The 16,103-nt window shown below is 36.6% G+C and overlaps 2 protein-coding genes across 2 annotated transcripts; both read right to left on the bottom strand.

Moving 5' to 3' along the window:
- Positions 1–3,556: 3,556 nt before the first annotated feature.
- kiaa1191 (KIAA1191 ortholog) lies at positions 3,557–13,035 on the bottom strand. The gene is made up of 8 exons (XM_028009158.1): positions 12,766–13,035; positions 10,691–10,788; positions 10,423–10,601; positions 10,146–10,257; positions 9,851–9,978; positions 5,972–6,096; positions 5,614–5,792; positions 3,557–4,787 (listed from the first exon to the last, which is right to left on the bottom strand). The coding sequence occupies exons 2-8, from the start codon at positions 10,716–10,718 to the stop codon at positions 4,582–4,584; spliced, it is 957 nt and encodes a 318-aa protein (XP_027864959.1). The 5' UTR covers positions 10,719–10,788; positions 12,766–13,035; the 3' UTR covers positions 3,557–4,581.
- A 1,435-nt stretch (positions 13,036–14,470) lies between these two features.
- On the bottom strand, positions 14,471–15,402 carry LOC114139301 (C-X-C motif chemokine 10-like). The gene is made up of 4 exons (XM_028009157.1): positions 15,242–15,402; positions 15,028–15,148; positions 14,690–14,764; positions 14,471–14,565 (listed from the first exon to the last, which is right to left on the bottom strand). Exons 1-4 carry the CDS (start codon positions 15,303–15,305, stop codon positions 14,484–14,486), a joined length of 342 nt encoding a protein of 113 aa, XP_027864958.1. The 5' UTR covers positions 15,306–15,402; the 3' UTR covers positions 14,471–14,483.
- Positions 15,403–16,103: the final 701 nt, after the last annotated feature.

Here is a 16,103-nt window from a genome sequence, read left to right as displayed (position 1 = left end):
GCTGCTGTGTGTATGTTTTTGTTTTAGTGTTACCGACACAGACATTGTGTCCCAGCAGTATGTGCTGTCTTTCATGTCTCAAAACAATGTATCTCAAGATGGAATACCTTCATCTGTCATTGTAGTTTTACACAAACGCTTTCTTTCTCTTGCCACAACTTCACCACGTTTCTGCCGTTTGCTTTGTGTCCGTCTACATCACTTCTAGCCTAAGCCACAACAAAACATACAGACTTTTTTTTCTAGCGTTTTCTTTTTTTTTTTTCCTTTTAGCTGAGTTGCTTTAAATGAGTTAGGTTTTCATTCCAGTGTTTGCAAAAACAACTAAAACAGAGACTGCAGGCACACCCTTAATTACAGACGAAGACAAATTTATTGGCACCCCTAGTAAATATGGCTAAAAGCACAGATTAATCTCAAACTTAGAAGTGACAAAAGAAAAAAATCCAACCTTTATTAACAAAGGTTTTATTTACTTACTTCGCAAAACAAAACCACAAAGAGCTTTCTAAAAAAAATCTTAAAAATCAAAAACACAAAAGCTGAAGAAGGACATGAAGATAACATTGAAACAGCATAAAAAGAGAACAAAAAATCATACTGCCCAAATCTACTTAAAACAATATCTCATTAAATTAGTCTACAGTATGAGCAACTTTTAACCAAAGCAACACTCACACCATTAATGGTACCCAAAAAAAAAAAAAAATTCAAATAAACATAATTCAAACCCATTTTAATTCATATAGGTGAGAACTTGTAGTTGATCTAGAACACTAATTGGTAATCCATAAGGCGCAATATTGATGGAGATAAAACATCTTCAGAGCCCCATGTTAGAGGGCTACAGCAAAGAGTGCTATCTTGGGTCAGCAAGTCTCCATTGTAAACCAGTAAATGCTATATACAAGCAAACAATTCCTTGGGAGAGATGGCTGAAAAAAACACTTTTCTGCCCCAACATCACATGTGTAAACACTTGGAGTTTGCTAAACTGGACGAGTTTAACTGAAAATGGAACCTTAGGCCAGATTAGTCCAGGATGGGCTTTTCCGTATTCTCCGGTGAATGTAGAATTAAGCAAATAATTAATATGTTGAAGGGTCTGTGGTGATGCAAGCCTGTTTCTCCTTCAAAGGGCTCATTTGGCTCCTTAAAGGGAATCTTATTTGAGTGCACAGTTCCACAAACGCTTTGAAATACCACTGGATTTTAAACAAAAATCTGATGGAAGTTGCCAAAAAATGGAAAAGGAGTCAACCCTCAAATGATTCACTGGACACAAAATGAATCTTTTGCCATTACCAGAGTTTAATCTTTTGGACTGAGCTGAAGAGACAGGAGCATGAAAAAGAACCCAGGAATGAGGATGATTTAATGAGATGGTGGAAAGAGAGATGCCTCTTTATTCCCAAGTCTGGGAAATTTTCCAAAGAAAGACTAAGTGATTGCATATTTGCAAAAATTGACATACAAAGTAGTTGATAATTGTACTGCCAAAGATTTAAAGCAATTGTTTCCATATTTTATTTTAGTTTTTTTGTTTTCACCATTGAAAAAAAGGCACGGAAAGTGAAAAATGTGTTTTCTAAAATTTCAATTGTGAGACTAAGCTACTGCAATAAATGGTTAATATATTTTCAGGCTTTTCATTAATCTTAACTAAGAGTACCAACAATTTCTTCTCACATCTGTAAATAAGCTGCATGTACACATATATGCAGGATGTGATCATTGACTGCAAATTTAAAAAGCTGTAACTCAAGCTGAGCTTAGAAAGGTAAAACTGATTTATGCTGACGTTTCCTTCTGGCTCGTTTCTCTGCTCATATTTGCTTCGATGGGAAGAGATCAAAATAAATGATACTCGCTCTAAAACTGTCAACAGTGTTATTAATGCAATAAAATTTCTGATGACAGAACAAAACTAATTAAATGTTTGAGACTGGTTCATGAAATGAAAGCAAATATTTACATGAGCTACTATTTATTATTACGCAGGAATAAAAAAAATAGGACAGATATTAATTAAACTGAGTAACTGGGTGTAACGGGTCTTCTAAAGAAAATGTAATCAGAACATACGCGCATAATAAAAGAGATATGTGTAATTAGGTAATTGTCGTGGTCTGATTCTAAAGTGGGTTTCCTGATTCTTGAACTCATAGCTCATAATTACAATAAAAATGGGAGAGTCTAGTTTTCTATTTAGCAGGTAGTAATATAAAACATTTTCCAGGTAGTTGTGACTAAAAGCAATTTGAAATTCTTCCCTATACATGAAGAAGTATATTAGATTTTCTGTGTGTCATTGTTTCAGCATTAATGAAAGAAGAGAAATCAAAAGATGATTTTGATTTCCCTGTCACCTTATTTTAACAATTTGAACTCATCATCAATGAACGCCATAAGGAAACATGAAGTCGTGATCTCTTAGAGCGCTCACTTTGGACAAATTGTGCCATCTTCTGGTCAAAAACTGCAAGTAAATTTAGTCAGAAATTTACTTGCAGTAATTTCTGCAAGTAAATTACTTTCTGTATAGAAAGTGTCAAAATCCTGACACTTTTGTCAGGATTTTGTCAACTTCAATGCAATTCAAAGGTTCTCATCAGTTGACAAAGTTAGAAAAACATTTTGTTGCACAGCTTACTAAAATGCAAAAAGAACAGTAATGTATAAGGAATACTTCCAAGGTTACTAGTCTATATTTATAATAGTTTGTAAAAAATATTTTAACAATCAAGTTTATTTGCATAGGGCATTTCAGCAACACAGCAGTTCAAAGTGCTTTACATCTCTATTGGTATTGGTACTAAGACAAATACTACTGATTTTGCTTTCATTTAATTTATACTGAGACAAAATGTCCTTTAGAATAAGTCATCACTGAAAGATATTTCCCAATAATTCAAATCAAAATATCACAAACTGCACTAAATGATCATTCCAGTCATTTATTTCTACTAAATTTGATAACTGACTTACAGCTACTGTAAACTTTAAATTTTGTTTCTATGGTTTACATTTCAATTTAAACCATAGAAATCAATAAAAAAATCCATCCATCCATTATCCAACATTATAATGTTGGATTATTCAACATTATAAAGTAAGCGGATGAGATTGTGAAAGGTCCTGGAGGGTATCTCCAGCGGTCAGTGGGGGAGAGGCAGGGTACACCCTGGACACGTCGCTAGTCCAACCCAGATCAATAATATATTTTTAATTTAAGAAAGGCCGTGTCATGACCAATACAATTTTGGAGAAGACTAGTTTGACAGTTGTTCAACACACAATCACTGAAACTCTCCACAAAGTTGGCAAGTCTCGTGGCTTCCTTTACCTCCATGCTGCACAGCATTGGCTGGTAATGGTCACATATTTGGTCTTGAAAAATATCAGTTTACCAAGTCAGAGTTTCACCTTTTGCACTAAATTATTGATAAAGCTTTTAAATGATGTTCTAATTGACTAAGATTTACCAATGGATAGCATGCAGTCTCATAACTGCTATAAGTTAATCTGGGCATGTGATGATGTAAAAGAACAAGCCTTAAGTCCATCTTTATTTGTTTTGAATGATTTATTATTCAGACGCCAGTAGGGGATTTGCTCCCTTGTGCAATTACTTGGTAAAATTCAACTTCTTCCCATCAATCCAGCTCAGTTCTTAAACACACAATGAAAAAAATATATATATGGAAATGAACCACTTCAATGCAAATGTGCGGGGTAGCTTGTTTTGCATTGCAGTAGTTTGTTGCTGTGCCATAAATCCAAAGTATTAATACTACCAGCTACCTTAAAATAAAATTGATTTAAAGCAGGACAATATGAAAATTAAGGAATTAAAACAATATAAAAACAATTCACAACAGTCATATTTCAGAGCACAATAACACACTCTTTCAAATAATAAAAAACAAAGACCCAACTCTTCTGCCCAAAGCAAGCACACTGCATGTTTAAGCACATTATCAGTCATACACCATGCTATACTCTGCATGCTGACAGAGAGAAGCACTACAACATCAGTAAATCTATCAGCTTATTTAACAATACAACAACAACAAAATTATAAAACAGGCATCTGAGTATTTTAAACTAAAAAAGGAGTTCCATTTTAGTAAAGGAAGCAATGTAAAGTGACTAATTTTTGCAAAGAACCAGAGATTACATTTAACTTCCAATCTCACACCATTGCAAACAATGGAACCAGGTCAGTTCATTCCGATGCACCCACAAAGTGACACATCAATTAATCAAAGCATCGTAAAGGTCACCAATTAAATCGCTTATTCCATTTTTTTTTATTATTTAAATTGCACATTAAGTTGGTAGGCCAAGGAAGAAAACTACCTAAAAGATGGACATATGAAAATGTCTGATGGGAAGTGTAACATTGCGGTGGCGTCTCATGGGGGTGATGAACCAGCACTCTCAGGTGGTCCTCATTCCTCTTAGCCTCTCAAGGAATTTGCAGGGAAGTAGAGGAGGCAGAAGAGGACATGAAAGTAAATTAGCAACCATGTAGGAGGGGGGGAAGAGAGAGAAGGGATGTAGACATCTGGGCTGGCCTCAAAAGCCTGACGGTGTCAAAACATTCATATCCCGAGGTTTCAGTTTGTGGGGCCGTGGAGAAACCCGCTTAGACTCAGTGTCTGAGATTTCAATCTTGGGGGGCATGAATTTGGCAGGCTCCTCCACTTTTTGGCTCATCTGTGTGTTGGTGCCATCCATCGTAGAAGACTTCTGCAGACCGAAGTAGGACTGCAGGGAGAAACCTGGAAGGATGTGGAAGATTTTGATTAATAAACAGACCATTCAAGTTTAAAAGAAAGAGCCAAAGAGTTATTTTTAAATATTTGTTGTTGCTGGAAACAAGCAATTTCTTGTTAGTTTTTTTTAAATTAAATGTTTACAACATATAACAAAGGTTGTTTTAATTTAGCTTGCCAATTCACAATTTCTTTATTTCTTGTAACTCGTTAACATCTAGGGCCTTCCTGCTTCCACAAGCAACAGTAAACAAGCCATTTTATGCCTATGTACTTAAATCTTTCGCACCCAGGTGCAAATTGGGTAGACAGTTAGCACTTGTACTTTAGATTTTACTGTCATCAACAACAGACATTATGAGAAGGTATAATTAAGAACAATGATTATATAAACCGTTAGATTTAAATAAATAAAAACACCGAAAAGCAATTAAAATATTTCTTACATGAATATGTGATAAAATATATAAATCGTGGTGTCTTATTTCCAACTCTCCCGTGGTCTTAAGAGACGGGTCCATTACACCCTGCGAGCTTTTTACCCCGTGCATGCGCTTTTACAAGGTTTTTATTTTTGCATGGTTTTGGGAACTGCTGGTCTGACTGGTTTATGTTGTTTCAGGTGCTAAAACTAAAACATCACTCACTGTGTACAAATGAAGTATTTGTCATTCAATATGTCTGATGAGGGATACATGAGGAAAAATCTGGCTTCACAGCTGGAGGTAGTGTCATTATCATAGTTAAATCATGATGTCTCAAGAGCTAGCATCACAGTTAGAGCAACATTGTTCCCATCCACGATGTAGGACAGTACATTTAAAGCTCCCACCTGTGCTGGTTTCAGAGCCTGGGTCCGTGGGGGACTTGTGGACCACAGACCGGGTTCCAAAGAAGTTCCACTTATCCAGGCCTCCTCCTCCTTCGTTTCCTCCCATGTCTATGTTAGGGTCGGGTCTATTAGGCTCAGGTGCAGTAATGTAATGGGTCGGACTCAGCTGGAACCAGTTCCTGGATCCCCACAAACCAGAAGTGTAATTTGAAAAAAAAAAACAACAAACAAACAAAAAAAAAAAAAAAAACAGCCAAACAACAATATTCAAAGTTTTTTTTCTACTGTTTTAATATTCAGGTTCAATCAGTAATGTCTAATTGTGAAAATAAGAAAATGTTTCACAGACAAACCTCACCTGCGATTAACAGCTGGTGATGAGAGAGGGGTAACAGAGGGGGTGACTGAAGGCGTGCCACTTGGGGTCGATTGTGCAGATGTTGAAAGCCTGTCCTCCTTGAAGTCCCCCGGCATTCTCAACTTCTACTCAGGAGAGCAAAAAAACCCAAACAAAATTAAAAAAAAGACAGAAAAAAACAACACTCATTAAACCTGCTGGTCTCTCAACAAGCTTATAAATGTGAAAGCTATACATCTTTTAACAAGTTCAAATCAAGGATGTCAACAAGTTAGATGGAGGCACAGCACTGATCCTATTTAGAAAGCAAACATTACTGAGTACACAATGCAAAAGGGCGGAGGTCGTTTAACTGGGCACTCAGGTCAAAACTAATGATAATGTGCGTCATAGTTCACTTGTTGTGGTGTCAGGCGTGAGGTTAAAGGGGATATGACTGACATGAAAAAAGAAACAATAAACCACTTGAAAAAAATTCAAACACATAAAGATAAAGCAGGTTCTTTATCAAGGTGATTCTTTTGAATCCAACAGAAAATATTGGAAAAAGATTGTGCTCAAAGTTCCTTGGAATAATCATTAATTATTCAAAGGAACTGTACATTGCATTTATCTGATTTTTAATCAACTCATATTTAGGCCTGTCGCAATAATAAATGAGTCAATTCATGCATGATAAATTAAACAAGCTTAATAATTTCCAACAATTTGATATATATATATATATATATATATTTATATATCAACTTACATCATAATGCATCCATAGTTAATACCACACTAAACTTCAAAACAACTGGAATCCTCTCAATATTTGATTCATTAATGTCTGGCAGCCATAAATATCAATATTTATGGTTGCATATACTGAATGGCCAGGTAGATTTGATTTTTTTTTTTTCACTGAATACACGGCTTATCCAAGATGCCAAATGTCAGGATCCATCGGGGTAAAATTGTGAAAAAGTGGGGATCATGACAGTCATTCTCACCCAGAGATTGACCACCACAGAGTCAGGATCTTATCCCCATTGAGATTTTTAGGGATGTACTGGAGGCTTTATGCAGGGTTAAGACTTTCCTCATCATCAAAATAGGATCTTGAGGTCAATGTAATGGAAAATTGTATAATGTGCTCTTTTGTGCTTTAGATTGTGTCTGATGATGAGATCATGTGTCTGCATGATCTTATCATGAGATTGATCAAGCTGCTCTCCTATAGACTTCTACAGTGCCATAAAAAAAGCAGGGGACGTCCTTGATCCTGGAGACTATCTTGTGTTAATTCTCCAACCCAGAACTTATCTGCCCCTTTAGCATTAAAGAACAACCCCCTTTCCTTATAACTACCCCTTTCCTTACAATAGACAAATGGCAAGACCCTCTGTGTTGGGCTCCACAGAATTCTTGGTACATAACAATCAGGGATTCACACCTATTGTCCAATAAAGTTTCTCTTCTCTGACCAGAACCTATAAAAGGAAGCCAGATCAGAGCACACTGTTGACAGACTCATTTGACTCTGTATTTCTGTTCTCACCTCGCAAGGTTTTAATACATTTCTTATTTCTTCTCATCCAGACTCTTGTTAACGTAATTTCTTCCATGACAGTCAAATGAAAGAAACTGGATGGAAATAAATCTTATGTGACATTGCAGCAGCTTATCAAAACAACCAGAGTGTGTGACATTTATATGGTGGAGACTGTTCTGGCCAGGTAGTGTATAAATGCTTATATTATTAAATTTATGACATCTAATTTTAGTTACGTATATTAATAAACGTGCTTTGTGTTAGGAAGGTTGCATTTTCAATTTCCATATGACTTACACTGCTGAAAGTCAGAGACAAGAAATGCAAAGCACAGTTACATCCCCTTATTTTAACCCAATAAAATAACACGATTTCGACCTTTATACGTTTTCTCCTATAACAAATGCATTTAGTTTACATAAACAATGAAAGCATAAATGATCTCCAGAAAACAACAACATTTGAGGGGCAAATGTGAAGCAGAAGCTAAACTAACCTTATACGTCTTAATTTTTAACATTGTCAATTGATGAATAGTTTGAATAGTTGTTTTAGGGTTTTGATAACGGTAATTGATTCAAAAGCGTTTCTAAATATTTGGCCCAGTCAGGTCGTAGTGACCGCTTGTAGGCGACCACATGAGCAATCGACGGACGGTTATCTATTGTTACAAAACTATGATTACTTAACCAACAAATATTCGTCTTTAATTAATCAATCTCGTCCATGTGATTTATTGTGGCATAACAAAATTAATCAGAGAAACGTCTGGATAGTCTATTTTATCGCGTTAGCTCTAGCACTAGCACTGCTACGTAGCACAGCAGTTTGCTATGGCCTCCTTTTGTAAGAATGTAGAATTCTAGAAATAAAAGTAAAGCTAAATCAGGACCGACCTTTTTATGATGAGTTTTCTTTGACGCCGCAGTTCGATGGCTCTCTTCATTTTGTCCATAATTGCTCGTTTCGGTGTAGGATTATTTCTTAAAAACACGACGATGTCAGCGTTATACACCGAAAACGGCCTTGTTTTGGGAGGAGCGCGATGATTGGCTCGTTTCGCTGGAAGAGGAGGCCTCGCCTCATATGAAGGGTGTTACCTAGCAACAGCACTGATAAGGCATAGAACCCGTTGCGTAATTTGTTTATCAAGATGTCGTACACCGTTTCGTCCACTTTAACAACATCGTAGTGTTTTTGCTGAACATTTAATATATAATTTTGCAATAAAAGTATGTTTTTGAAGAATCTACACATCCTTGCAGGGAGAATCCGTCTGTGTCAGGTGATCTAGCAACAACATTAAGGAACCATGTGGATCTGGAACAAGTCATTTGACAGCTGGTAAGAAGGAATCTATCAGTTAAAATTAGACCTGTAAACAGAACAATTCTGTCCAGAAAACCAACCACACAGTAGCAGGCACTCTGTGAATGTCAACTGTTATCACTCAATTTTTATGGATCCCCAAATAATCCAAAAATCAAAGATCAAAGCTTAGTAAAGCATTTTATTTCCCATTGTTCTCAGCTACAACCTACTCGACTATCAACACTTTTTGAATGTTGAATAAATAACATGTTTCCAAATGAAATGTCTTATATAAGACAATTTATACTCACCATGCTGCATTCAACTATAAAAGGTCCATTATTTTTCATGCTACATCAATAAATATAATTGTATTTCATTTGATGATGCTGACACCTCCATGTCCTACCATGGTGGTTGTGTACATGTAGGTGTACCAGACTTTGTAAATTGTATTTTTCAAAGAAACTGAAAACTTTATAGCCTCATCTTTTAACGTCCAAAGTCCAATCCTCAAGAGCTACAATCGTTCATCCTTTGGATGCTTCCCCACCCCAGCACACCTAAATCAGATGACTGGGTTCTTTCTGGGAAAAGAAGCCAGTCATCTATTGAGCTGCATCATTAGCAGCTCAATAGATGCCTGCTAATGAGTCCTTCATTTGATTCAGGGGTTTTAGCCAAGGCACACATCCTTTCCAAGATAATAGCCCTTGTGGACTGGACTTGACCACTCTGACCTATTCTAATTTGTGTTGTTCTATTAGGTAAAATCTGAATGACAAACATTAAAGTGTGTTGTAATTTGAAAAAATATCAAAAACTCAAGAGTTATGCATATGTTAGAAGAATTAATGATTCAGGCTTGGACTTGCAGTAAAGTAAGGAAATGCAATTCCTTATTTTACAGAAGTTTTGACACTCTTTCCATACAACTATCTGCAACAATGCTACTGTATTGAATTATTTTTGCTTTTTCAGATTGTTGAGGTGCTTAGGGACAAATACTGCTGCCCACATTTGTTCAAACTTACTGGCAGTTTGCCATCAGCTACTCTGTGGAACTGGGTCTCCTCTGCAGTGAGGCCCTTGTGGGGGGAATAAACAGCCTCAGTCAGTCCTGCCTGGTGCTCAAACTTCTGAAGGTTTTCTTGGGACTTTCCTGATTGCAAATGGAAATACGGAGAAAGAGTCAGATAGTTACATATTCTCTTCTATTGCTTCACAGACACTCTTAAGATGGCTTAGAAATTTCTGTGATATTCAAAGGACAGTATGTATTTGGAAACAGAAACACAAATAATTTTTAAATGCCTTCAGTTGACTTACTTGACATAAGGGAACTCATCAGTGTGGTGGCTTTGGCCTTTACAACAGGCCCTGGGGACTTGGGTGGTAATGATGCTTCACACGTTGTTATCTTGTCACCATTCTCACTTACCTAATATCACAGGTTTAAGGAAGAAATTAGAAACTAATTTCTTTCTAGAACACAAAGTGAGCAAGAGCCTTCAAATATGCATGACCAGTTTGGCATGAGTTCAAGCAAAGAACATTAAAAACTAAAAACTATCTGGGCTTAAAAGTGTAAACAAACAAGGAGCACCTCTTTGTTCCAGAACCTGTGCCGAGGAATGACAGGGTCTTTCCAGAGGTTTACTGTCATGCCTGCAGGAGGGTGATGCATGGGGATATCCATGTGCTCATCGTAGCTGATGTTGTGGCGAGGTATTCCAGAGGGAGATGATAAGGCAACACAGAGGCCAGACATGCCAGACTCAAGTGCTGAAAAATGGCAACAAACAAGCCAACGCTCAGCATAAATAGATACAGATTCAAGTCTTTATTAAAGTTAATGTGTTGTTTCTAAATACCTGGGATGTCTCCTTGGCCTGTGGCCATTTTGACACCAGAACAAGGGGTATTACCACAAAAGACAGAAGTCTGGCTCTCTCTGCTCAGCGTGACACACCTGCAAACACACAACGTCACACTGTGTTGAATGGTTGTGCAGCAATCAGTTCTGGGTGATTTTGTTGTGGCGTACTGATGTGGGTGCAATAATCTCAAGTGGCATATGTATTACAAAATAAGTCAAAAGCTATTTCTCTTCTTTAAGCAAACTGAGTAACATTTGATCCGCTCCAGTTCAAACTCTAAATCTGGGACCACACCTGAGGACTTTCACAATCTTGACAAATTTTGAATAGACTGGGCGTTGACACTAACAGACTTGTTTTTGTTTTACGATTGAAAGACTGGGGATTTACACACTTAACAATTTCGTCTGCTGCTGAATCACAGACTATTGGATTTTCCAAACCAACTAAAGCTCATAAAACATGTGGAAACTCTCAGGACGGCAAGGCTTTAAAACAAACTGTGGCAGTTATAGGAGCTATTGTCAGGAATTTGACAAAATTTACCTGCATGGCATGTCACCTAAAAATGACAGAGAAACTATTTAGAATATGTTAAGTGAATATAATTTGGATGCTGTTGATTGCGTTCTTTGTGAAAGTTTGGAACATTTATTTGAGTTTTTTGTGGGTTTTAATGTTGGCTGCAAAAACATTATTATCTCTAACATAACAACATAATGTTTGAGCTGGAATGTGTAAATAAAAATTAAGAATGTATAATAATATGGGTTTATTCTATATAGAAATTTTGCCATTGTGAAATGTGATTTTTTAAAAATAATTCCTATTATCTTTATGTGCACTTATTTGGTTTACTGCAATAAGACATTTCATTATTTACTGTATTTTATTCATACATATCTGACAAACCTTTTGTTGTCTCTTATCATTACGTGACTCTAAACAACAGTAACAATATTTACATCATGAGAGTAGAAGTGGAGGTGGTTGAGGAATTTAAATACCTCTGTGTTCATTCAGACAACAGGCTGAGCTGCAGTTGCAACAGTAACACTGTTTTCAAAAAATGTAATTAGTTGTATTGTTGCAAATGAAGTCTTTAAAAAAGTTGATTCCGCGCTCTCATTGTGTTGCAGCCTCTCTTTTAGAGAGAGAGTTAGAAAAGGACAAATAATTATTGATAGTCAGGAATAAGTAATTCTCTCTTGAATGAACACAGAGCAAAGCTTGTCTTGTTGGACATGCTTTAAATAGAACTGCAGAGTCTGATTACCGTACAGCACTGTCATTAATATGAATTTCAGTCAGAGACACTCTCTTGTATCAGCCTCCCTCAGTTTTCTGCCAAGAAAAAGTGGATGTTTTACTCAAGCAGACTGTTGTCTATATGGACACATTCTTTTTACCCATTTAACAGTAAAAGCACACTTTAATCTTCAGGAAAATCCCAGTCTGTCATGTAAGATCTCCAGTTTTAACTATGCAAGCTAATTTTAGTTAGTTAAATAATAAACACTCAGAACTGCAATGTATAATGGCACATTTAATGACTTATTCCATGAGCAGAGTAGCAGCCATTGCATGCATTAAAAAAAGTATAAATTATGAATATGAACTATGAATAAAATATCTTTGGCATGAATTCTGATCTACTCTATGATGAACTGACTACAAAACCCTTGGATTTAGACTAAAATCCATTTCTTTTTCAGATAAGACAAAACATCCTACGCAACCTGCAGAGTTCTTTAGAGTTAATCTGATTTGCTATCAGTGGTAGCCTGTTTTATTATTCTGCTGCTGCCCAGACCGCTGACTTGTTCACGTCATAAATAAAGGAAGCCACTTACAGTGACTTGCAAAAATACATGTAAGCTATCGTAAACGTGCTACAGTAACAGCTTGTTATTCTGCAAAAGCCGGAGTTCAAATGACCAGGATCACTTTTAACTTTTGCATTCAAAATCTTCTCAACAGATTCAATCCTCATTTTTATGTGTGTGTCTGTGCTAGGTCCTGTACTTTTCATAGGTTTACATGTGCACGATGCATGTTATAACACTCACCCTTCTGTCAGTTTGTTAAAATAACTCAAAGGCGCTGATTTCTGTGCCAATGTCCCCACGATCCCGCAGCAGCAGCAGATGGCAGGAATGAACGCTGCATGTTTGTTCACCGGTTAGTTCGTCCATGACTTTTGGTCGAACAGCAAACAGAGACTAAACACGCGGGAGCAGTGGATGGAGCCTACCTTCTCTCTCTCTCTCTCTTCCTCTGTATCGTTTTCGGTGGCAGAAATGACCGTCTGAAACTTGAAGCCCCGCACGGGAGAATCGGCGCGGGATAAAGGGCAGAGGAGAGTGAAACGACGCTGCCGTGGTTTACAGTTCTTATTGTTTGATGCAACTGGAGGACAAGTGTCATTAACCCGAGATAAATAACTAGGCCATCCTGTTATCAGGGTTTAGCTCACATAAGTAAGGAGTAAATAAAGTAGAACTAGTGAGTTTAAGAAGTACTCATTGCCCTTGAATCTTTTCATTATTTGTCATATTAGATATGTATTTTATTTGGATCTATTGAGACACAACAACAAAACACATTGATCTGAAAAGAAAAGAAAGCCATTGTTTTCTTTTTTTTTTGCTGGAAAAATTCGAAAAGATTATAGTGGGTGGAGCCAATTTTAATACTCCATAAATAAAATCCAAAGTTCCCTTCAGAAGTAATCTGATTTTTTATTGTGAATTACTTTAATCTCGGTGTTAATGCAGCCATACTGTGAAAATCTGAGATTTGTGAGAGAATATCAAAGAACAGCACAATGAAGACCAATTCCCAGCTTAACTCCAATTTTGGAGGCAAATTTCTAAGACAAATTGAACACAGTATTACAAAAGAAGCAGCCAAGAGCCTCATGGTGACTCTGGAGGAGCTGCAGGAATCAGTAGGCTATGACTAATAATCTTACCCAGCAAAGACTCAGCAGATTTATTCTACACTTTTCAGATTTGTATTGATAAGAGTTGTGAATCCATGGCTATTCACAAACATTGAGCTTGTTTATTTGTAACCCTCAAAAGACATTTGAAGGTTAAAACTTAGTTTCAAACTAAGTAATAGTGAGTATCATGTTGCAATTAATATGAAATGTAATGGTTAGTATTTAATCCTGATGCCAGTGTTAAGATTAATTATATGTTTGTGTGTGGGTGTGAAGGTCAGCAGCCAATGGAAGTGAATGAAGCAGTGCCACCCCTCGCAGGAACATGTTGCATTGGTTGGTCATTGACCCCCTAAATGTCCACATGCAGCTCTGGTGTCAGCCGTTCATTGAGGTTATCCTGGAAAGCAACTCCTAACACTCAATGAAAGATATTCTGAGCATGCCTGAAAGCACCTGACATGGAAAGTGACGTAACACAGTTCAACTATCTTGTATTTGCAGCCTTATACCACATGGGGGAGCTGTTGTTGCAGGACCCAACGGTTTCAGGTTTCAGAAAAATTCAAGAATCAGTAACTTATTTGGTTTGTTTTCTTTTTTATTAGAAAAATAGCCATGAAAGACAATAATAAAAATAAAATAATTATAATAAAAATGTCTTACTTCAGAACAGTGGCGCATGAAAACATGACATTCAGCATTGCTGCGCTACATACACACACATTTGCATAAATAAAAACAAATCTATATAGTTTAATATGCTTAGGCTTCAGCAGTCTTTGTCGAAGGTGCATTTGTTGCTGGAGGTGAGGGGAAGTTCTTGCTCATCGTGAAGAATCAGATCTGAGCTGTGGTTCTGCTGCTGACTGAGCTGTTGCTGAGACTGGTGGGCTTGGAAGTGGAGGCGGCCTTTCTCCTTCTAGAGATGACAACAAAGCAAACAGGATTTTGTTTAACACAGGGTGCAATTCACTCTGAAACTGAAGTAAGAGAATGGTGGGTGTATGGAAAAAGAGAAAAACCCAGATTTATGTAATACTCACAAGACTCTGGTAAGCATCTTTTTCACAATTTGAAGTTCAGGGTTCAGACAGTAGCGGCCGTTTGCACTGGTCACACTGTGGGAATAGAAATAGAGAGATTAGCATAAAATTGAACAGATGAACAAACATTCAACATTTAATTAACATACGTGCATAGATTGTGAATCAAAAATAGTGATCTACGTTAAAGAATTGTTTAAGTGACACTTTCTCATTATTGTAAGGTGTTTATGTGATGTTATTATATATTTATATATATATAAATTAAATTGCAAATTGTACATTTTTGCAAATTGTCTATTTGCAAAGACAATTTTAACTTAAAAGATGTAACTTACACAATCTCTACTTTGTCACAGAAGATAGAAGCAGGGTAAATCTGGATGTCCCTTATGTCAGCCTTTGAGAAGACGCCGTTTCTGACACGCTGACAAAGACAGCTCTGTCCTGGTTCATTCACTAAAAACAGACAAAAAATAAAGTTATTACTCCAATTTGACAAATTCTTACAGTTTTTGAATTTCAAAAGGCTAATCACAAGTAGAAACTTACGCTGAGCTTTAGAGATGCAGACTGCAACGGCCAGGAGCAGAAACACCTTCATGATGCCAGACATCTTTGGTTTCTTAGTTGAGATAGAGCCGGTGGTCAAGATGAGAAAGCAGCAGGTTTGTTGACTTAAGAGCTGTGAAGGATAGAGGCAGTGGAAGCCCTCTTTAATACAGTTTTGAGATGCTTACCTCATCTCTCCTGTGACAAAAGGGAATTTTTTCAGACTGGAAAGTGAAACCCTAAAACCCACAGGAAAAAAAAACAAACTTCCGCTCATCTTATTGCCCCCTGCTTTCAATTTTGCGTTTGAAATTGGACAGTATTGGGCGAATAAAAACTAAATTAACCAAATGCATGATTATAGAACTGAGAAAAACATAAGTTGGTAAAGACTGAATTAACAGCTAAATAGCAAATATATTAGATATTACATTTAATTATGTATAATATAAAGACACAGGATTGAATTACATTCAATTAGAAAACCTATAACTAGAAATTAACATTTATCTCTTCTTGATTAGTTTTTGTTTATTAACTAAGAACTTTATTAATCAGTCAAACAAGATATATTTTCAAGTCCTTACATTTCTTGCTGTACAATCACAAAAATAATGTCAAATTCATCATTCTTAAAAGGTGAGATGATGACTCCATTCCTTGTGAAAAAACTGTAGTTCAGACATGTGTGGATAATTGGCAGACTAAAGTGTAGGCTGTGATCTTTGCAAAGTTTTTTCATGTCTATACAGCAAGCAGCAGTGGTTAACACCTCTAGCAAATGCAACGCTGAATAAAATGCCAGTGGCCCCGGAAAAAAAAAAAGAAAAACCAAAGCAGGCTTTTTATTTCTTTCCACTGC

The sequence above is a fragment of the Xiphophorus couchianus genome, chromosome 23, assembly GCF_001444195.1.
Source record: "Xiphophorus couchianus chromosome 23, X_couchianus-1.0, whole genome shotgun sequence".
In the NCBI taxonomy this organism is placed as follows: domain Eukaryota; kingdom Metazoa; phylum Chordata; class Actinopteri; order Cyprinodontiformes; family Poeciliidae; genus Xiphophorus; species Xiphophorus couchianus.
This window is presented reverse-complemented; position numbering and strand designations above follow the sequence as displayed.